Below are 21,838 nucleotides of genomic sequence, written 5' to 3'. Positions count from 1 at the left end.
TTAAAGACTCTCAGCTACGGGTACATGTAAAGCCAGTGGCGCAGCCCATACGCAGACTGCCATTCAGTGTGAGAAAACAAGTAGAAGAGAAACTCAAGGAACTCGAAGAATTAGACGTAATCGAAAAAGTAAGTGGACCAACGCCGTGGGTTTCACCATTAGTTGTAGTACATCGTGGCAGCAAAGAACCAAGACTGTGCGTAGACATGCGCAGAGCAAATGAAGCGATAGTGAGAGAAAGACACCCTATCCCTGTTATAAATGAAATACTGGAGGACATGAATGGTGCCACAATATTCTCCAAATTGAATCTGAGTTGGGGATTCCATCAAATTGAGTTGGAGCCTGAATCAAGAGTGATCACCACATTTGTCACACATGCAGGGCTATGGCGATACAAAAGACTAATGTTTGGGATTTCGTGTGCAGCAGACACCTACTAACACATCATTGGACAGGTGCTACAAAAAGGGCCAATTCAGAATGTCACAGCTTGAGTTCATGAACCACGGGCTGTCAAAAAATGGCATCGGAGCGACTCAGTCCAGAATTGAAGCAGTAGAAAATACACGTCGCCCAACAAATGCAACAGAAGTCAGAAGTTTCTTTTGGCTCGTCAACTATTGTGGCAGATTCATTCCCAATAAGGCGATGACGTCAGAACCACTGAGAAGGCTCACAAGACAATCTTGTAGACGGACGTGGGAGTCGGACCAGGAAACAGCGTTTGTAGAGCTAAAATGTCATGTGTTTCTCTATGGAAAAGATTTTGTGATGGTCACAGACCATGAGCCACTTGAAGCCATATACTCACCAAAGTCCAAACCGCCAGCAAGAATCGAAAGATGGGCTTTACGGCTACAGCCATATCGCTTCAAACTTGTGTACAAGCCAGGTCCAGAGAACGCAGTAGATTCATTGCCACGTCTCACAGTCAACCCGCCAGTACAGAAGAACCCGCGACCTCAGAGAGCCAAGAAGTTGCCGAACCATCTTATGGACTATCAGTTAAACAGACTGTGCCACAATGGAGCAGAATAACCTCCGGCACTGGTCTTTCTAACAGGGTAGTCTACCCCTCGCCAGTAGGTCATGTTTTTACAATGTTAAAAAAAAAAAAAAAAAAGAGCGGAACAGTTTGTATAACAAATGTTTGATTGAAAAGATGTGAATCAACAAAATTTTGGTTGATTAAAGGAAAATAAAAGTTTTGCGAATAGGAATGTAAACTAAGTTCAACTTTAAGCACGAGGCTTATGTTAGTGCCACTTTAATAAGAGCTTCATGTGGAATACAAAAGTTTGAAAATGTTTGTTATGATTTATTGTGGTGGAGGATATTGTCTAAGGAAAGGAGGGATGTAGTGTATGGCGTTCCTGAATGTCCGCCTATGTTACGTGATGACGTATTTGATGTGATGTTGCGTACCCGGAAGAGTGTGGAATAAAGCGGGAGGAAGCACGCTGCAAGTCTGGTCTGCTCAGTGGTGTTAAGAAGAGGTAAAAACACTACACTTAGCCAGCTGTCTAAAATGAAAAATGTGATTTTTAAATCATTGTCTAATTTAAAAGCAACTTTTCTTTTCACACTCATCAGTGTGAGCTCATTTGAACTCAACTCTGAGAGGCATACTGATATGAGTCTCTTTGGGCACTAGACAGGTGTCAGTGTAGGTGTCGGGGGGGGTCATATGTTAGTTGACATTATTTGAGTCCAAATTGGCTCTTACTAGACTGCAAAATTGTCAAATTTTTGAGAATGGAAAGCTCAACTGAAAGATACATCTCATTTATTTCCGCAGACCTTTTTAATTGACATTACAGCACCTTCACTTCACTCATCCAACAAAATAAAACCAGTTGACAGCATAAACATTATTCCCTTCTACAGACAATATGCATTCCATTTGGTGAACAAAAAGAAACCACATGAACACTCTGATAAAAACAGCAATTAACACAAACACCTTCACGGATAAATAACATTTCACATTAGAGATTTCTTCCCCGTGTGGGACTAAATAAGCTTCAGTTTGTGCACATCTTTTTTTCCCCCCCTCAAGAATGGCTATTACTTGCACACAAAAAGATTTAGGACACAGGGACAAAACCAGTGCTTAGTCTAGACCACAAACCAAACACAGATGCAGGTAGAAGAATTCTTGTGGAATGCGGGAGCAGGGACATGCTATGGTCTGGGTGGATGGAAAGACAAGGCGCATGGACGCAGGTTAGGGGCGTGATGGACGAGAAGCCTTTACTCCGTCTGCGGCACAGAGATGGCCGGGCCTTTGGGGTCGTCGAAGCGGTCCATGGTGCGGAGCTGCATGATCATGTGTAGGCCGTAGGTGAGCACTAGGACCATGAGGAGACTGGTCATCAAGCCCATCCAGATCCCCGGGGAGAAGAAACCGGCGCAGTCGGAGGCGTACGAGAACTTGCTGCCACTCACGTTGAAGCCTTGAATCTGTCAGGACATGATCACGTGATTTATGGACTGATGTTCGGGTTGGGACACTCACAGGAAGTAAAGCAAATGTGCGAAAACGTCTAATGCCATGATGGTAGACTTGAAGTGAATATATTAATAAATATGATGGGAATATGCTACATATGCAGACATGAAATATGTAATCAAGTTAAACTAGCAGTGTATAGGGCATGAAATAATGGAAAAAGTGCTACATTGCAAGTACGTCGACATTAGATCTCACTTGGAAGTCTTCAAACTCGACCCTCCACTGATTGGCTGGATCTTTGGATGAACGCGGGACGAGCTGTGGCCACCGGAAGCTGCTGACGGCCTCGCAGCGGTACGAGTACTCAGCCGGGGCGTAAATGTTCCTGCTGCCGTTAAACGTGGCCTTGGTGCCGTCGTATTCCAACTCGACGGCGTCCAGCGTGAACCAGCGGCGGGCCGACACCGTGTAGTGGCGCTGGCTCAGCGCAAAGCTGCATGGACAGACACAGGCTTTTTCTTTGGCTTTTTGCTTCTTGCTTTACCTCGTTCTTACACTTATATAACAGTTAAAAAGGTTGCCTGTACGGTTATCCAATTTTTTTACTATGTTTTAAACCTTTGTATAGTGTATTGCGGTTTAGTGTGCTGTAGGGCTGCCACAAACGATTATTTTGCTAGTCGACTAATCACTAAAAGTAGGCGCGATTAGTCGACCAATCGCATAATATATCAAATGCGGCGAATCGCAGCAGCAAGCTGTAATTCTTTAGTGCGTTTTAAAATTGAACCAAAACTATACACTATGCAGAGTTGCACTAATACAGTAAAATTATCTATGAATACAAAAAGAAATACTTGTATACATATTTCACTCTTCTTGGGCACCAAGCCTTTTTTTTTTTTTTTTTTTTAACGAAAGGTAGTGAAATCAGAGGAGTAAACACGACAGCCAATCGGTGGATGTGTCAAACAGACTCACATTAGTTTGAAGTTGCGGTGTCCAAGAATGTTCTCGTAATTAAGGGCCAGTCTGCAAAGAACAACAAAACAAGAAACGATTACAACTATGACAATTACAATCACGACAACTTCAAAATAAAAAGCAGCTTCATTGCAAAGTCATTACTCGTCTCAACCAGCAGAGAGCACAATAATTCAAGCAAAGTCCCTTGCTGCCGAAACGGACTGCGCAAAACCTTTTTCAATACACACACATCATATACTGTTGTATGGACAAGAAGAATATACCTGTGATGGAATGAGTGTACTAAATCGGATCTGAAAGAGAAAGTACTACAGTAGATGAAAGGGGCGCGCTGACAGGATCATTTGGAGAAGGCCCCCGGAGTTTTTTAGCAAACAGCTAAGAATAGGTTCCAAAGGGGGAAGAAATTTGAATAGGTGGCTTCATGAATAACAAAGCGCCAATAGGAAGTTCACTGTTCCCAAAAATGTCTATATGTGCGCATATTTTTGCATTACCTTGCTTTGGTTTTGTCGCAGCTGGAACCGTGCAGCTTTGGACTGACGCCCTCACCAAAGGTGGACGGGGTGAGGTCATGTGACTCCCAGCGGCCGCTGCGAAGGATGCTGACTGACAGGCCTTTGGCCCACAGGAGGATGCAGCTGCTTTCACCTTCCTGCGCGCACACACAGACACGCAGACAGTTAGAAATACTCGCAAGGCTGCAGCTGGTCAACACCGAACATATTTGACATTGATCAGAAGAGCCTGAATCAACCTACATCGAAAAATGTTATGTGTGGAAAAGACGAAGAAAAGAAAATGCTGTTTTGTATGTGTAAAAAAAACAAAAAAACAATGACATTCAAAGACCTTAAACTCCACTGGCGCGTAGACGCCAGCCTTCTCCTTGATTTTGCGCTGCCTCTCACGCTCTCGCTCCCGATCTCTGTATCCGCCTCTGGCCTGCAGAAGCGAGCGGCCGCCCGCCAGAGCGGCCTCCATGGAGAGTGACGGTGACCCCTGCAAGGAAAAAACACACACCCACGTGAGCGCTGTTGCTGCTTTTTGTCGTCTTTGCCTGGCTCCTCTCAAACTACATACCAGGAAGTGGTGTTAATGCTATTGTCGTCTTCAGTTATTTCATTTATTCAGGCAAGAAAAAAAAAACGGAAACTGAGATGGACAGACTATGGGGCTTCATTGTGATATGTTCCTAGCAATGCACTGTCCTTTCTTATACAGTATTTGAAAGGGAGGCCCTTTTTATCCCTCCCTGACCCGGTGTATTACACAACAAATGTTAAGGAAGAGCTGCGTAGGAGATTCAACTTTCCAGAGAACCCCCATGTCACGTGCTCAAAAACGAAGGTGCTGAACGGCCGAAGAGGAGAACTGTTATTCTACAATCGATTGCTCTTGCTAAAGTACCTGGATGTCTGTCACAGCTAATTTACTGAATTTGCTTGGAAAGAACTGAGAGTGAAAATAAAGAGAGTTACATTTTCTGTGAGGATCAAATCCAGTTTCGGATAAAGTGAAATACATAGATTTACATTACATACATTTTATAATCTTACATTCAGTGTCAAGTTTATTGGATTTAAATTCCAAACCAATGAATTCAAATTGTACAATTCAAATTCAGCTTTCCAATACAATGATTCAAATTTAAACAATATAAATGCTACGTATGTCATTAAAATTCAGTTTTCCAAAGCAATCATTCAAATTCAGTTAAAAACGATTTAAATTCATTTTCTGGTGGCACATATTTCAGCCCCATTAGCTTTAATATTGGATATTTGTTTCTTTCTGTCTCGGCCCTATCAAACATACCGTCTGATGGAATCCCTAATAAATTGCAACACAAATACAGTATACAACAACTGCTAGCGCTGCTTGTGTGAAAGCAGCCTTTATTACATTATAGGCCTTTCTGTTATTCCCGGGAGCTAGTAGAAGCAGAGCGAGTGTTATATTGTTTATTGTTTGATTCAATAAAGTTCGGAGAAAAAAAAAAAACTGCAGCTTGAGCTAAAGATACGATGGGCGCAAAACTGAACTGGTACATTTGCAGCTCCATTAGGAAGTTTTAACTCGACATAACAGCGCAAGGTGGAAAAATATGAGAAATAACGCTAACGTTTAAAGTAGAAATGGACACAGTGATGTTTTGTTGACATGGAATTCGCTACGGCTTCTTCTACTACTACTACTACTACTTCCGGTATATTTGGTCAATCTGCGCATGTCAAAATAATTTCTTCCGCTCAAAAGCGTGATGCATGAACACGCAAATCCTAATCGGATCAATATTTTTTGTGTCCATGAAAACAGTGCATTCGATCAGAATTTGAATCCAAACTCTGATCGGATTAAAGAAATGTTGTCCACGTAAACGTAGCTACTGCAGTGTTTGGCCACGGGGACTCACCCTAGAGGGTCGCAGGGCGGTGTAAATGGCCGTGTACGGAACAGACTGGCTCTTCATGACACTCACAACCTGGCCCACCACCTCGTCTAAAGGATGCAACACGAACAAGCGTGTCAAAGGTCGGCCATTTTTAAACCGACGACAACACACCCGAGTCAAGCGTGACTCACCGTTGCCGCTGAGAACTTCTTTGGCAGACATTAGATCAGATCTTAAAGAAAAACAAAGATAGTCAAACACCTCTCAAGAGTCTGTCAGAGAAGTGAACTGTGAGAGATCATCGGGTGTGCTGTGGGAAATGATCCAATTGCACTTACCTGGTCTCAAAGTTATTTACTACAAAAAAAATTATCTTTGATCATTTAGCTATGCTAGTGACGGGGTAAAACAAAACCGGATGGTAGAAGGTGTAAGTGTCCGGTTGACATGCATACAAAAGAAAAAATTGCTTTGTGTTCAAATAAAACAGGCCCAGATTCCGCATTGAGTAAGAACATTTGTGAGTAGAAATTGAGATGCACTTATCTTTTCAGTATATACAGTTGAATCTTGGTGACATTTTTATTAGGTGCCGTCCCGGGAGATTTTTCTAATAAATGGGCCGGCTCAATAAAGGTTGTGAAATTGTATTAAGGAGCAAGCACTACTTAAAGTAGAAGTCAACCCAAACAATTTCTTTTCAAAAATATGTTCCCAGCAGGCCGACTAGTTGAAACATGGCATTCTGATTCATTTTGCGTTTGTGGAATATAAGTTAAGCAGCAAAATGCACTCGTTTTTATCCATCTCTGGGGGCGGCCATTTTGTCTTCTGTCGACTGAAATTGACATCACAACTGCTCACAAGGACCAATCACGGCTGACCTGTTTTCTGAATCTGAGCCGTGATTGGTCGTTGTGAGCAGTTGTGATGTCAATTTCAGTCGACAGAAGACAAAATGGCCGCCCCCAGAGATGGCTAAAAACGAGTGGATAAACACTTATTCCACAAACGCAATATTTATCAGAATGCCCTTTTTCAACCAGTGGGCTTGCATAGAACATATTCTTGAAAAAAAATGTTTGCGTTGACTTCCCCTTTAAGCAAATGGCGTACTGAGCACACGTTGGTGAACTGACCCGATGTAGTAGGGCAGTCTGAAGACGAGCAGGGCGGGCGAGGAGGCGTTGAGCGTGAGCTGACTCAGCGTGTCGGGGTCCATGTAGAGAGGGGAGGTGTCCAGTTGCTCTTGCAGGTGACCAATCACTGCGTTGGAGGCCGGCCAGGACACGGCCGGAAGCACCAGGGAGGAGGATGATGACCTCAGAGTGCTCTTCAACAGACAGCTGATGTTAGCATCTGCCACTCAAAACCCTGCATAGTGTCACCGTCTTCTTCAAAGAGACATATGATGCACTAGTATTCACAATATAAAGTGTTGTCAGGCATCTTGATAACAGCTCTCAAATTCATCAATAAGATTCGGTGGATTGCCCAGCTCCAATTTAACTATTATTTCAAATGAGGAAAATTGCTTCTAAATACAGCTTATTGGGTTTTTTTCCAAACAAAAAGGTAAGTGCAATTGCATGGTTGTTAATGGAAAGTGACAAAAAGAAAAAGAAAAGAAACCCGAACCAACCTCCAGGTTGGGGAAAACGCTGTCCTGCTTATTTCCGAAAGCTCCTCCGTACAGGGTGAAATCTTCCACGCTCATCTGGACGAAAGACAAGCACTGTTGTTTGAACATGATCAACAAAAAGCAGACCTCTCCTTTTCAGAATGGACAATGCACATACCTTGTCCTGAAGAAACAGCAGCACATTTCGGGGGCCAGTGTTCAGAGTTCTATCCAGGTAACCGGCCAGTTGCTGCTGCTCGACAATGTGACCCGCTGCAGGGAGGGGCTGGTTCGCTTGAGGGGTCCTGGAGAAGATCCACCAGCCAAATGAGAGGAGCAAACCACGATTCTCACATTTAACCTTTTTGTGGTGTTTAATTCTTTGCTACACCAAAAATGTGTCCTGCTGCATGCTGCAGCATCAAAAAAAGAACAAACCAAAAAGAACAAATTTGTTTGTGTTGATGAATGTAATAGACCTACCTCAAAATGCCACTGATTTTGGATGATAGAATGCACGTTGGAACACAAGGTACTTTTATTTGCTTTTGGGGGAAAAAAATCTGTTTTTTGAGACTCAAATTCAACTGTTTACCATATAATGCACGACACCGGAAAAGGGATTATATAGTGGAATGGAATGGAATCGTATGATATGGTATGGTATGGTGTAATTGTCAATCAAATTTTTATTCTCAAGGGCTCAAAAAAAAAGGTGAATGAGTAAATAATATTTGTATTATTTAGACATTTATTAATTTTATGTCAGTAGGAGCTTTATGCAGGTTAATAAGAGGGAAACTATTGTGCAGAGGTCAACCCCCCCCCCCCCCCCATTTACTCAATGTGGGAAGAATGAAGAAGATGAGGCAGAATTTCGCTCACCTGCTTCCTGTGAGCCCCAGTTACGCCCCACCAGAATTTATCTGATACTCCAAAATAAAAATAGACTTAGAATTTGAGATCTATCTACACTGACTTCAAGCTGCGACTCATTCCCAAGCAACTACATTGAAATCATCCATTCTCAGATGAGTGATCAAGTGAATAGCACGCTAATGTGTCTTGCAGCATCGGATTGTTTTTCACATCAGGATACTAGGCGTCAGGTGGCTTACGCGACGGCCATTGCACCGCCAACCGTCCAGCAAAAAACAAGACACGCCAAAAATGAATAAACACGGACTCACCATTGATGCGTCCACAAGACGAGCGGCACCTGCTCCTCGCAGCTGATCAGCAGGCTGAGCAGCAGGACGAGGAGGGTGGCGGAGATGCGGTGAAAGGGAAGCGTTCGGGTCGTCGCCATCTTCGGTTATCCCACCGGGTGACGTCACGAGCGGCGGATGAAGAGTCAACGTCACTGCGCAGCCCCGTTCGCGCAGCCGTCAAGTATTATTTTACGACAAAAAACCCTAATAATAATCATACCAATAATTAGAATAGCAATTATAATCATTATTGTTATTTGCAATTAATTGCTTTGAGGGCATCTTTTACTCACAGCTTTAGTTACAGACTTTGTTTATCACGCTAGTTTAGTTTATTTCTAATAGTTAGTTTTACACGAAGTTCACCACCAAACGAAAGGAATCCGAAAAAAGTAAATTTCCAGAAATAATTAGCTTGTTTCAATTTACAGTCAAATGTGTCTATGTTGAGTTGAAAGCTAATATTATGTTGTAAGAAATTGAATAGCAGCAGGTGGACAAATTAATTGTACCCTCTGCTATCTGGTGGACGAGTATTTAATTGTTAATCATATTTAATTGTTTAATTATATTTAGATTGTTCTGTCACAAAATGTCGCTGAAATAGATAAAGAAATAATTGAATATAGACAATTTTTCTGAAAAAATATTTTTAAATGATCATAAAACTAACTTAACTTAAAGCTACGGAAGCAGCTAAAAATAAAAATAAAACACATTTAACAAATGAAATTGAACTGATATAATCACTTCTTTGCCAGCCTCGATGTTGCATAACAGCCCATCAGGTTTCAATAATAATGTCTGGTCTTTACATGGAATTTCAGGAGGAAAACATGCTTATTATAAACACACAAGTGTCCACATATAAAAACTTAATTGGCATTGATTGAAACTGGACGAGAGGGGAAGAGCAGCCAACGAGAATTTTTTTTTTTTCGACAGTAATCAGGACAATAATTGTGCACTGTGCTAAAAATTATTATACACGGAAAGATGAGATACGAAATTATAGAATGCAACCATAAAATGATAATCATACCATTAAAGGGAAAATACATCATGTGTCCAGACATGTATGATATCAATTAATGTTCAGTCCTATCCAGCATGTTTTAGAGTTCTGGTCACACATTGAGGTCCTTTGATAAAAATGTCTTCCACTTGCTCTGGGACACTCCTGCATAAACGGCCTCCCGCATGTTATGGCCTGACCCTTGTCTTCAGGTAAGGGCGAACACTCAGGGTTTGTGGAGTGCTTCAGCTTGAACTTTTAGTCTTTGGAAGTCAACCTGGATAAAGTCCGTCAGCGTCTTCCTCATCTCTAACTGCAACAGCAAAGTGAGAGATAAATAACAGGAAATATAGTTAGTAAAGGATTTCTGACAGCTAAGGACGATCCAATATTGCCTCACCTGGCTCTTGTTGTCCGCTCTGAGCTTTTCCACGAGGTCTTTGACGCCGAAGGGTCTTCCCACGAGGATGGTGATTCTCTGGAAGCACACAAGCAATTATTCAGAAGCTGCCATCGCTCAGGGATGGGAGAATGCGGGAGAACGCCGAGAGGATGATTTTACCTTGCCAATCCGAGGAATGTAGGGGCTCACATTGGGGAGGACATCACTCAAGCCTGACACAAAAGATAAAGATTTGTAAAATGGGTTACATGTCCCAACAAATGCAGCCCATAGAGCGAATTGTTTTCCACAGAGCAGAGAGAATATATACCTGTGAGAGTTGTTGGATGGTCTACTGTACTTGTATGCACTGTTTATGCTAAATAACAGTTGTTAGATGGTTGAAAATGATGATGATTAAATTGATGCTAATTTCTGTAAACCCGTTAATGACTGTTGTAAATTCCTCATTGCTGCTTTGTTTACACATGTATTGGTTTGCTGTTTGGTTCGTGTGCTTTGCACCAGGCACATTTTCGGGCAGCTAATGGGTCCTTTTGTTTACGTTAATTTAGGTCGCGCATATTGTTGGACAGATAAGGGGGTCCTATCGACTCCGTAGTCTGTTAGCCGTTAGCGATTAGCGGCAGATTCGCGCCTTTTTCGGTCATGTGTATGCGCCGCGATGAGCGAGCTGTTGTGTTCTGTGAAGTGTATTGAAGTGCGATTAAAGCCAAGTTGTTCTCTGTCATCGTGTCCGGCCACACTTTTGATTCCAGTGACTGTTTGGATGAGGTGCTCCGGCGAATCCCCCTAGATTCACATACAGTCCTAGCTCTCCGCAACAATGGCGTTTCCCATTGTATGTTAGCATTAAGATAGCAGACGGATGCTATCTTCGTTTCGAACTAGACACTGCTCATTTATGGAAGGCGGAATAAGCATAAATATGAGAGAAAAGAAAAATTGTCAATCTGACAGGAGAAAATAAACAAAGGCAAGGTAGAAGAAACAAAAATACAATAAAATATAAACAACCAAACTAATAAATATTGATTTGGACATGATGAGGGTCTCCGCTTGAGCAGAGCACAAAACCAATTGGAAGGTTTCATTCCTTTGGATTCAATTGAAAAATGTGAACTGATAACACATTAACATGGATCTCATTCACCTGCATTTAAAACATTCATGAACAGTTAACATGAATTTGGTGAGTTCAAGAAAAGCAAAGAATAGACAAGAACGTGATGCAACATTTTGGGTTTTGTATCATTAATTCATGCATTTATTTTCCATGATTAAACATGGAGCAAATCACACTGACCTTTGAACATTTCTGGTGTACCAAAGAAACAGACACCCAACAGGAAGGTCACTGAAAATGTATCATGGATTTGGGTAGACAAGAACAGCCGTGGCACACTTACCCACATGCCACAGTGGCAGGATGATGGGATTGAGGGTGCACTCTGCTATTAGGCGCCCCACACCTAAAAGATGACCAGTGGTTTGTGTGAGCAACACATTACAAGACATTCACATGGGCGTCATGCAATGCACTTACCCCATTTTAACCTGATGAATTCTTCACTCGTATTGATTTTACCTGTTCAATAGAGAACATTAGCTGAAAATTCACTCTATTGAGCCCACTGGTGTATAAACTGCATTCACGACATTTAAATTAAAAACAAAACAAACAAACAACAACAACAACAACAAAAAAAAATATATATATATATATATATATTTATTTATTTGACACTTTTTCACACATAAGCCGTATAGAAGCTGCACATACTGTGCGGCCTCCTCTGGTGCGCACACCTAAGCCAGATAGGCAAGTTGATTGATGATGTCAAAAAGAAATAGATGTCTAAACTCCAGCAGTTATGATTTTTCCACAAAGTTGAGAATTTGCCTGTGAGTACTGTTAGACGTTCTGTTTGTATGTGTTACTGTATGTGCACTGCAGCAGTTATTTGATAGTTTAAAATAACCCTAAAACTGTAGTAATGCTAATTCCCTTGAGGAATCCTAGTCTATTAGGAAAGCGAATTCACAGTTTGTTCGGCTAATGATAATTGCAGTGATACCGTGTTTAAAAGGACTTTAAAAGAACAATTATGACAAATAACTACTGAAATAATTTAGGTTTTCCACGATATTCAAATTTCTTGAGATGTACTTGTACATGCTTTTTAAAGCGACCGCAACAATCCATTCTAAATGGCGCATTCCAAAACTTACCTTCAGGAAAAATGTGCACCCACTCCCCTCTATTCAGCTTCTCCAGAATAAAATCCATGCCTTTCTGGTAAACACCATCACCTAAAGAAGGGGCATGAAATACCAACGGTCAACTGATAAAACAGTCGGACGACGTGCTCGCGTCGCTCACCTCTACAAACGGGCACGCATTTCCCTCGGCTAAAGAATCGAGAGTGCAACTCTCTTGTGAAGCAGATGTCCGATGCCGCTGGAGTCCTGTTCGAATAATAGCTCAATTAAACATACATAAAACTTTAAACCATGACTCTATCCTCTTAAAGTGTGCAGCGGACCGCTGCAGCGTTTGGGGTTTAATTTTTCATTTATTTATTTTTCCCAATTCATTTATAATTGGCATCAATTACCAGTAGAAGTGGATTTTCGTATTTGCGGGCCGGCCTGAACACTATCTCGCGCTAATAGCGGGGATCCACTCATATTATGGTACTCGTTTTTAGTATTGTACATTAATAGCTGTTCGTCCGGAGTGCCTGCCCACCCAAGGAGTGTGAAATTACCCACCCAAATAAAGCTCTGGTCATCAGCGTATGTCTGAAAATGTGTCAGTCACCTGTGTCCTACTAACCCACACAGAGTGAAGTTGAGTGAGATGTTTATCAAGGCTGGGGAAAGTCTCGTTACAAAAAAAAAAACCTATAGGCTATTAAAGCCAAAAGGTAAGCAAAGCTGCTGTGATAGCACAAATTAATGTTTGCTTCTGACTATAATGTTACAAGATCATAAATTGCAGTTGATTTATGTGAAATATGAGTTGTTGTTTTATATTTTTTAATCAGCTAGGTTCCACTGTACCATTTCTGGCCCATGTTAAAATGTTAAGCACTGTTGTAAACACAAAATAAATGTTCCTAAAATGTTGAGAAAAGAAGTACCCCCCCCCACAGCCCCCTCAAAAAAACCCATGTCAACAAGATGAAAGAATACTTACCATCGCATCTTGTTAAAATTCCACAAATGCCTGAGCTTCAGGACACCTTCCGTACACAAACAAATTAATAAACAAACACAAACAGGTAATTTGTTTTCTTTCCTGATGCATCGGCAGTGCTTCAGGTGGACTCTCTCACCCCAGATGTGTGGGTCGTCCATACAAGACTGGTGATTGGAAAGTGTGATGAGGGGCGTGTCCGCCGGCCGCTGGTCAATTAGTTCCAACAGAACCTCATGGTTGTGCACCGTCAGGCAGTTCAAGTGCTCTATGGGAATAGTGACAACAAGGCTGGCGAGTGATGAGAAGATTCTAATGGCAGTTGACAAATTCTGGGAATTTTTATACTTGAAAAGTTCCATGGCAGATAACGTGAATTATGGGCATACACTGGAACAAACAACAACAATTCCAAACTTCCCCAAAATTAACTTCTAATGGGAATTTACAGGAAATTCCAGAAATTCACTGTAAAGCTTCTAGAGTACACCTTTAAAACCCAAACGACTCCTAGCGACGTTGCATGCAACTTACTGGTCCACAAGTAGGAGTAGGAGCCCACCATGCCCATGATGAGCGAGCCGGAGAGTCTCCATGCCAATGTTGGGCATTGTGGGAACGGCCACTTGACCTCCAGTGGCATCGCCGCTCTCCACACGCACCTCCACACACATTCACTTGGCGTGACATGCCGGACAACAAAACACAGGATGGATATTAACATGTATATGGCTCTAGAAACATAAGCAAACGTCATAATACCATGATGTCGTTTTTGCCCCACAAATAACTGAGAAATGACTTCCATCAACTTTCACAAAAACACTCGACATAAAAATGGTTGGCCCAGATAGGACAACGCTCAAGAAGGTTTTGTCAACACAAACTGTAATGAAAATAAGGATTCTCTTGTTTCAGCCCACTACAACCTCTCAAGTTAAAGTTAAACACTCCGTTCGGGGTAGCTGGCCTACGTTTTGAATATTGATCTTTACCTGAAAAATCTGCAACGTCTTTCTACACGTTTGACTTTCATGCAATGATGCCAATCATCTGTGCTCTTTGACTTTTCCTTCATTCTCTAACCAAGTTAAGGTGATATAGTCAGATTGTAATTGTATACAAGTGATATTTTGTTAATTTACACTTTGCTCTGCACCGTAAAATTCACGCATTACTCGAGGGATTGCACAATAAAGCAGCACATTAAAAGTCCCCAAAATATTATCTGATGAGTATAAAAGTTGCAAGCACATGAATATTAGTATGTCGCTTAGTTAGTAAGATTCCAGAGTTGCGAACGAATTAACACACGGTTTACATTCACTACACAAAAACTTGAATCAGAATAATTTGACCTTTAATAATATTAATGATTACACATTGCGTTTGATATTAATGATATTTTCCTTGCAATAATAAGAAGGGGGTGCAAAAAGTACAGCACCACAGTTTAAAAACATTTACCTCACTTGCCTTTTTTCCTTTTGACAGGTTAACGGCATAACCCGGAAGTGTAATATCGCTTTGGATTGTGGGTACTGTGTTTTTTTAAACTCCAAAAGATTATGATTTTCAAATTAAAAAAACAATTAAAAATGCCAGGGGGTACAACAAATAATAAAAAAATAACAATAACGAAAATACAAAAACTAAAATAATAATAATAATTCTAGATTAGGGAGAAATAAGATGTTCTCGCTTCATTTCCGGTATTTACGCAGCAATGACCTCTGGGTAATATTTGCGAGAGACCTGACAAGCCCAGTCCCAATACCCACACTTGCACCCTACGATCCTCACTGAAGTGAACACATAGTCGAAGCGCGTGTAGTGTTCGAGCGCGCAGGTTTCAACTTACAAGTGTACAAAAACTGCAAAATTGGGAAGTCGTCGACTTATGACAATTGAGGGGCACACGAGTGCAAGTGTGGGTATTGGGATCGGGCCCTAAATACTTCAGAAAGAGGATCAAACTTAACACTCTTACTTCATAACAATTGGTTTGTGGCAGCCACAGTAGGTACATTGTAACAGCAATTATATACGATAATATAATAATTTAGAAAACAACAACAAAAGAGAACAGGCGAAAGCATACAAAGAATTTTGTGTGCACGGTTATTTAGCATTGTATAATTTTTTTATTTTATGTTTTGTATATATGGTTAATGTTTTGTTTTGTGATCACATTGTACAGATTGTTGTAGGCCTATATGTCTTATTTCATTTTGCCTTTCTCTGCAGCCAGCGTCCGCTAAGATGACGTTTGGTGAGATAACATATAAGAAAATTGCTGTCAAATTCAAAAAAGCTTTATTGAAAATTATTACAAAAATGTTCACGCACTTTAGTTCCAAATAAATGATACAAGTCCAGATGTAGATCTCAAAAAGGTCGAGAAATCAGCACCGATTGTTTTTTTTTAACATGCTACAAAGTAAAAAAAAAAAAAGGAGGAAACGTAGAGAGCCACAGACTTCACACATGAAGGGAAAAATAATAAATTGCAGCAACAATTGTGATAAAATATGCACAACAAATGTGTATTGCTGGTCATGAAATACTCATTTTGGGTTTTAATACTTTTTAATATCATTCCATTGACCAACCTGGACACTGGGTAAGCAAATGGAGCACACCTTCACTTTTTTAAAGAAGGTGTGCTCGATTTGATTACCCAACTGGCCAGTGACCACAAATAAGCATTTTGTGTGCACGTTGGATCCATGTTGTGGGAACAGTTTAGAAATATTTCTCCCCTCGTCATGTCTGGGGCTCCACATACAGTAAACGTGATTACAAATAAGAAAATTCTGCAGAGGCACGGTCCGAACACTTTGTTGGCCATAGTAGCTCGCAGGTTCACCAGCTGGGTGCCAGCCAGTTCAAACCCTTTAAGGCCACTTCAAAGCCCAAGAAACATGCCTGGAAGAGGGAGAGAATGAGATTTGGACAGTTTCTAATCAGCTAAAGTGCGCAGGAGAATTTAGTCGTACGGCATTCGCAGGGAAGGCTCGGAGGAAGACGGCATTGAAGCCTTTATAGAGCGCTTTGGCTCCTTCTTCTCGAAGCAGTGTCCTCAAGACGTCCACCAGACCTCTGTACTTGCCGTCTGCGGCTGCACACACGATCACACATGAAAAAAAAAGGGAGGAAAAATTGCAAACGATTAACACATCAATATTTTTGAACACCTATATTAATAGTTTAAACTGTAATTGTACCCCAAAGTATGATCCCAAAGCATACTTTGAAACTACATCCATCCATTATCCAAGCGGTTTATCCTCACGAGGGTCGCGGGCATGCCGGAGCCTATCCAAGCTGTCTCCGGGCAGTAGGCGGGGTATCCCCCTTGGCTGGTTGCCAGCCAATCACAGGGCACACACAAACAAGCAAACATTCACACTCACAATCACACCTAGGGACAATTTAGAGTGTTCAAATAACCTACCAGGTTTTTGGAATGTGGGAGGAAACCAGAGTACCCGGAGAAAACCCACGGAGGCACGGGGAGAACATGCAAACTCCACACAGGAAGGCCGGGGCCGGAATCGAACCCACGACCTCTTGCACTGTGAGGTAGACGTGCTAACCAGTCGATCACCCTGCCACCCACCCTTTCAACTTCATCTTTTAAAATGACCCCAAAAGTGCATATTATATAAAACACTGTACGTCTTTGACACCAATTATTACTCTCCCATTTAGCCAAGGCCTTGGCGCCATCTTAGGACATTAAAGGAAGAGCACAACAACTTCAAATACGTGAGTTCTTGTGCAAGCAACTCAGGAAAGCCGACCTCCACCTCCACCCCCCGCATGCTCATGAATATAATATATGGCAAAATTCTGTTAACTTTAATGGATTTTTTTAAAACTAAAAAATACATGAAAGATTTCTACTACATGCATCTCCTGTCACCCAGGGAGTCCTCAGATCCATAGATGGAGAAGAGATTGAAAAGCAAGAGTTTCAGCGTCACCTGTCTGAAAGTTGGACTTCAGGACATCTGGGGGTAGCGCAATGGTCCAGTTCAAGAGTCCAGCCACACCACCAGCGAGCAGAATGTAGGCGGTGCCAAGCTGGGAAACGCTAACACACACACACACGCACGCACGCAAACACAGAGCCATGCAAAGATCAGCTTGCAAGAAGATTTGATCAACTTTCACTTCATAGCCTTTACGTGACAATACCTTTGACCTTCTGGAGTCAGGACGTTTTTCAGGTATTCATACGTCAGAAAGTAGAGACCGTTGGAAGGCACATCTGGAAGACAGATAACACAAGCAGATAAAGTAAATCTGTAAATATGATGAAAACATGCTACGGTCGATATGTATAGACCATTAAATGTGAAGTAGATGTTGTGTATGGAACATTAAATATGAAGTAAATGTGCTACATTAGAGGTGTAGAGTCCATTTATTATTATGTAAATGTTGTCTATACAGCTAATGTAGCATATTTACCTCATATTTAAAATATTATGTGTAAAAACAATTATATATGAAATAATTGGTTACATTAGTTGTATTAAGACTAAATGGCAAGTTAAAATACTACATTAGAGGTGTATAGAATGTTACATGTGTACCTCTGATGAGTGTCAGCAGCGTCCCTTTGTAGACGCTGCGGATGCCCTGTTCCTTGTAGAGACGTGTGGCACAGTCAAGAGGACCCGAATATTTGGACGCCCCGCCAGCAGACTGCACCTGCTCGACACAACACACACCTGTCTTTGGCCTCGACTGTCAGCATAGTGCGTATTTGAGAAATCTAGTGACTTTTTTTTATGGTGTTAACTCAGCAAATGAAATGCTCTTCACCCCGCGCCACTCTACTGCGGGGCCAATGCGTGGAGCAGGGGCGTTGTGATGAGGCAAATAGCTACGTTTTCTGAAGTAGCCTCGAGTCTAAAGAAAAGTGAGCCAAATTCACTCACCGATGAATCCTGTGAACTAATGCAGCGGATCCGTGCATGTGGTGCATGTAGTGAAACGAGGGAGGAGAAAACGCATCTAAGGCTGGAACTGAGATTCGATCCCTGATCCTCAGAAGTGAGAGGCAGTCGCAGACGTGCTAACCACGAGGACGCTGTCCTCACGCAAATTGAACGTATTTGATAAAAAGACTTCATTGTGTGGACTTCATTTCAAAGGCATGAGGACCATCACCGAACCATCTCAGAGACAAATCCGTAACATCGCTCCACCGACTGATTAACCATGACCGCCCCATCAGCTGCCCCCCAACTCACCCCATCCCCCAATAATAACACGTTCCTGTGGCGTCATTTGTTTCAGACTTTACCTGCAGCAAGCATTTAATCCTCTCTCCCGGAGCCACGATCACTGTTGTGAAGACCCCCGCCAGACACCCTGACAGGAATATCTGAGCGTGCCTGAACATAAAGACACAAAGACAATCGTCTCACAGCAGACATAACTTTTATATGCAGGCCACCCATTGATAATATATTTACATCACATCTGATAATCAAAACAATGAAGTATATTTACATCATACTTAATGCTGGGAAAGTACTGTTGACGGTTGAGAATGTGCGTTGGGTGCAGGGGTTGTCTCAAACAAGCAAATAACATCAAGGGGGTACAGCAATGTTGACGTTTATATTTGGACAGAACAAGGTCACTTCAGAACAACCTGGTCACACGTTTGCAGGCTATCAGAAAGAAACTTGGTTTTAAACACAGTGCGGCTCAGCTAATGTGTGGATCAGATCTATTATAGAGCTTTATTAGCTTTAAAGGGGAAATCTACCAAAACATGTTTTTTTTCAAGTATATGTTCGCAGCAGGCCCACTAGTTGAAACACGGCATTCTGATTAATATTGCGTTTGTGGAATAGGAGTTAAGCAGCAAAATCCACTCGTTTTTAGCCATCTCAGGGGGCGGTTGATTTCCGCTTTAAAGCGGAATGACCAATCACGGCTCAGCTTCAGAAAACAGGTCAGCCTGTTAACTGAGCCATGAGCAGTTGTGATGTCATTTTTAGTTGACAGAAGTGACAAAATGGCCGCCCCCGGAGATGGCTAAAAACGTGTGGATTAACTCTGCCTCCACAAACGCAATATTTATCAGAATGCACTGTTTCAACTAGTGGGCTTGCATAGAACATATTCTTGAAAAAAATATGCTTGGGTTGACTTCCTTTTTAAAGAGCTACAAAGTGCATCAAATGCTTCAAAAGATTCAGACATGACTTCAAGGTTCAGACTTGACTTGCTGGTTTCAATCCGGATTTAGTGTCATACCTGGCATGAGTTTGGACCCGGCTTTAATGTTAAACCTGACTTCAAGATTCAAGCCAGGCTTTAAGTCACACATGTAGGTTCTTGCACTAACGTTAGCTCTTGGCTGGGGTCCGTCTGCTGGAGCTGCTTGCCCAAACCAAAGCCAAAGAAACTGATGGCCATCATGGGCGCCACACCCGCCAGCGGAGCACCCATCCCTTTGTACAGACCCAAGATGCCCTAGACACACACACACACACACACACACACACAACCACACCCCCCCCACACACACACACACACACCCACACACTCACGCCCACACACACGCCCACAAACACACAAACAAGGTTACAACCAAAGCAGCAATCTTTTCGACGCAACACCAAAGTTTACTTGTTACACTTTGCTCCATGTCAAAAAAGCATACAAACGTGTGCGTTTGTGTGTTGTTATGTGAGTGTGTGTGCATTTGCGTTGACCTCTTTGGAGATGGTCTTACGAAAGCAGTCAAAAGTTCCCGTGTAGACGACATATGTAGACGGCGACGAGGCTTTGGGCTGAGTCTGGAGTCTCACCTAAAACACAAAACAAGCCCACACGCATCACTTAAGGTGACATATTTGGAAAACGGTCTTTAACCTTGCTCTTCATGTCATTGGCTGAGAAACTCATTGTGGGGGAGGTTAAGATGTTAACTAGCCCTACTGTTTTGCGGAAGTGCAGAGCAGCACACCTTTTCAGAACTATGCAGACAACAAAAGATCTTGGTTGTTTGATTTCACAAACCCCAGAGAACAGACTATTTGTAGAAAAGGAGATGATGTTTCCTGTGTAAAACCAAGGAGACAACTGTGGTCCATCTTGCTATCCCTAATCATATGTCCATCCCTTACGTAAATGGGTTGCTAGTTTGCGTTGCTTAGTGTTTCACTTAGTTGTTGATAAGGTTGTAAATGTTAATTCTATTGTGTGCACTAATTTAAGGACAGAGATGTAGAACCGTTTTATTTTTCTATTTTATAAGATACACTTTTTGTGCCCGGTATGCCAAAGAAATTCAACTGTATTTTGACGAATAACTATTAATTCTTAACATTTGTTAGACAATTTTTTTTGCCTAATAAATGAAAATCATGTTGAGGAGTAGCCTACTAGTACAAGTAACGTCTCTTCTCTTGCAGCCATAATCTAATCTCCTTAACTGCATGAAGGTCACCATGATGCCAATCATGTTTTTGTAATGCCGGAGGAAAACTGAAGGTTGTTTTCCCGTTTAAATTAACAGCAAAACACAACATTGTCTGTAGCTATAGTCAAGGTTCACAAGTTAAATGAAAAACTTGAGGTACGTCTCGTGCCTTTTAAGCAGATTTGCCCAATAATCTCCACAAAGCCTGAGTAGAAAACCCGAACAACAAGAGTCGCAAACACTCTTGGGAGTCACCTTGATGGTGTCAAGCGGGTGTCCTGCCAGAAGCAGACACGCTCCGCCGACCCCGCCGGCCACAAAATTCTTGAGGGGAGAAACTCTTGGCTTCTCCACCATCTTCTCCCCGGCATGGTCCGCGCCGAGGAGCAGAGAAGCGGCCTGCGCTCCTCCTGCGTCACGATGGACGTCCAGTTTATATGCCCCGGTCTTTTTCTAAATTGTCCTACCTCTGCGAAACTTCCTAGCGGAGGCTAATTAGACGGCCTATGACCCTAAACTCAACCCTAACCCACCTCACTATCGGCGTTGTGAGCATGCGTGCGCAAGCACACTAGCATTGGTAGGACGTACGTATCGACGGCTAGGAAAGAATGACAGGACACCGGGTGCCCTCACCTCTACGGCTCTGCACGACTTTTTGACTCAACGTCAAACTCTCCTCTCGGCCACGCCTCCATTCCCGCCTCCACACGTCATCCATCACGTGCAACAACAATAATTAGAAACATTCCCGAGGATTCCCATGTCACTGATGATTCCATTCAACGGCACATAACACATAAAACACATAAAGTACTACATTAAGAAATAAACAAGACCAGTCTGTTAAGTAAAGAATAATACCAATATTAACCCCCCGAATAAATTAAGATATGTACGGGGTGAAAACCGCCTGGTGGATTAACACCACACAGAAACAGTCAGAAAATGTGCTTAGAAGTGCGGTTAATGATAGAAGTAATAATAACTCCCCAAATAAACAAAAACATGTGCAGTTAGAATCGCCTCTAGAAAGAATCACAAAGGAACAATCAGGTAAAAACAATGATACAGCAACTCAACTTAGCTC

General features: G+C 42.0%; 3 protein-coding genes across 3 annotated transcripts; all 3 read right to left on the bottom strand.

The window, feature by feature from the left end:
• Window positions 1-1,772: 1,772 nt before the first annotated feature.
• On the bottom strand, window positions 1,773-8,820 carry atp6ap1a (ATPase H+ transporting accessory protein 1a). Its single transcript, XM_086035825.1, has 11 exons — window positions 8,652-8,820; window positions 7,640-7,766; window positions 7,483-7,557; window positions 6,980-7,173; window positions 6,032-6,072; window positions 5,862-5,947; window positions 4,298-4,447; window positions 3,943-4,100; window positions 3,440-3,490; window positions 2,714-2,951; window positions 1,773-2,466 (listed from the first exon to the last, which is right to left on the bottom strand). The coding sequence occupies exons 1-11, from the start codon at window positions 8,768-8,770 to the stop codon at window positions 2,257-2,259; spliced, it is 1,449 nt and encodes a 482-aa protein (XP_085891951.1). The 5' UTR covers window positions 8,771-8,820; the 3' UTR covers window positions 1,773-2,256.
• Window positions 8,821-9,305: 485 nt separating this feature from the next.
• Window positions 9,306-14,807, bottom strand: tafazzin (tafazzin, phospholipid-lysophospholipid transacylase). Its single transcript, XM_086035698.1, has 11 exons — window positions 14,760-14,807; window positions 13,827-13,969; window positions 13,432-13,560; window positions 13,293-13,338; window positions 12,474-12,559; window positions 12,323-12,403; window positions 11,637-11,678; window positions 11,500-11,562; window positions 10,250-10,302; window positions 10,088-10,165; window positions 9,306-10,000 (listed from the first exon to the last, which is right to left on the bottom strand). The coding sequence occupies exons 1-11, from the start codon at window positions 14,795-14,797 to the stop codon at window positions 9,914-9,916; spliced, it is 846 nt and encodes a 281-aa protein (XP_085891824.1). The 5' UTR covers window positions 14,798-14,807; the 3' UTR covers window positions 9,306-9,913.
• A 784-nt stretch (window positions 14,808-15,591) lies between these two features.
• LOC147152865 (mitochondrial carnitine/acylcarnitine carrier protein-like) lies at window positions 15,592-21,447 on the bottom strand. The gene is made up of 9 exons (XM_086035571.1): window positions 21,004-21,447; window positions 20,039-20,134; window positions 19,669-19,796; window positions 18,613-18,703; window positions 17,897-18,014; window positions 17,496-17,568; window positions 17,282-17,391; window positions 16,292-16,413; window positions 15,592-16,220 (listed from the first exon to the last, which is right to left on the bottom strand). The coding sequence occupies exons 1-9, from the start codon at window positions 21,103-21,105 to the stop codon at window positions 16,158-16,160; spliced, it is 903 nt and encodes a 300-aa protein (XP_085891697.1). The 5' UTR covers window positions 21,106-21,447; the 3' UTR covers window positions 15,592-16,157.
• Between the last annotated feature and the right edge of the window lie 391 nt (window positions 21,448-21,838).

Source organism: Filicampus tigris, chromosome 1 (genome assembly GCF_054856515.1).
Source record: "Filicampus tigris isolate MCC_2025a chromosome 1, RoL_Ftig_1.0, whole genome shotgun sequence".
NCBI lineage: Eukaryota > Metazoa > Chordata > Actinopteri > Syngnathiformes > Syngnathidae > Filicampus > Filicampus tigris.
Note: the sequence above shows the minus strand (reverse complement) of the source record. Positions and strands in the feature narration are given on the sequence as shown.

Bases quoted from the DNA above. Each gene is read 5' to 3' on its own strand.
- tafazzin (XM_086035698.1), bottom strand. From the start codon at position 14,797: ATGCCGTTAACCTGTCAAAAGGAAAAAAGGCAAGTGAG. The intron at 13,970-14,759 runs GTAAATGTTTTT...TGTCACGCCAAG, and splicing joins AAGGAAAAAAGGCAAGTGAG to TGAATGTGTGTGGAGGTGCG. The intron at 10,303-11,499 runs GTAAGTGTGCCA...CTTTTGTGTCAG, and splicing joins CCTGCCACTGTGGCATGTGG to GCTTGAGTGATGTCCTCCCC.
- LOC147152865 (XM_086035571.1), bottom strand. From the start codon at position 21,105: ATGGTGGAGAAGCCAAGAGTTTCTCCCCTCAAGAATTTTGTGGCCGGC. The intron at 20,135-21,003 runs GTGACTCCCAAG...TTTGTGTTTTAG, and splicing joins ACCCGCTTGACACCATCAAG to GTGAGACTCCAGACTCAGCC. The intron at 16,221-16,291 runs GTACGACTAAAT...TCCCTCTTCCAG, and splicing joins GAGCCTTCCCTGCGAATGCC to GCATGTTTCTTGGGCTTTGA.
- atp6ap1a (XM_086035825.1), bottom strand. From the start codon at position 8,770: ATGGCGACGACCCGAACGCTTCCCTTTCACCGCATCTCCGCCACCCTC. The intron at 7,558-7,639 runs GTATGTGCATTG...TCTTTCGTCCAG, and splicing joins TGCTGTTTCTTCAGGACAAG to ATGAGCGTGGAAGATTTCAC. The intron at 7,174-7,482 runs GTTGGTTCGGGT...TGTCTGTTGAAG, and splicing joins GCGTTTTCCCCAACCTGGAG to AGCACTCTGAGGTCATCATC.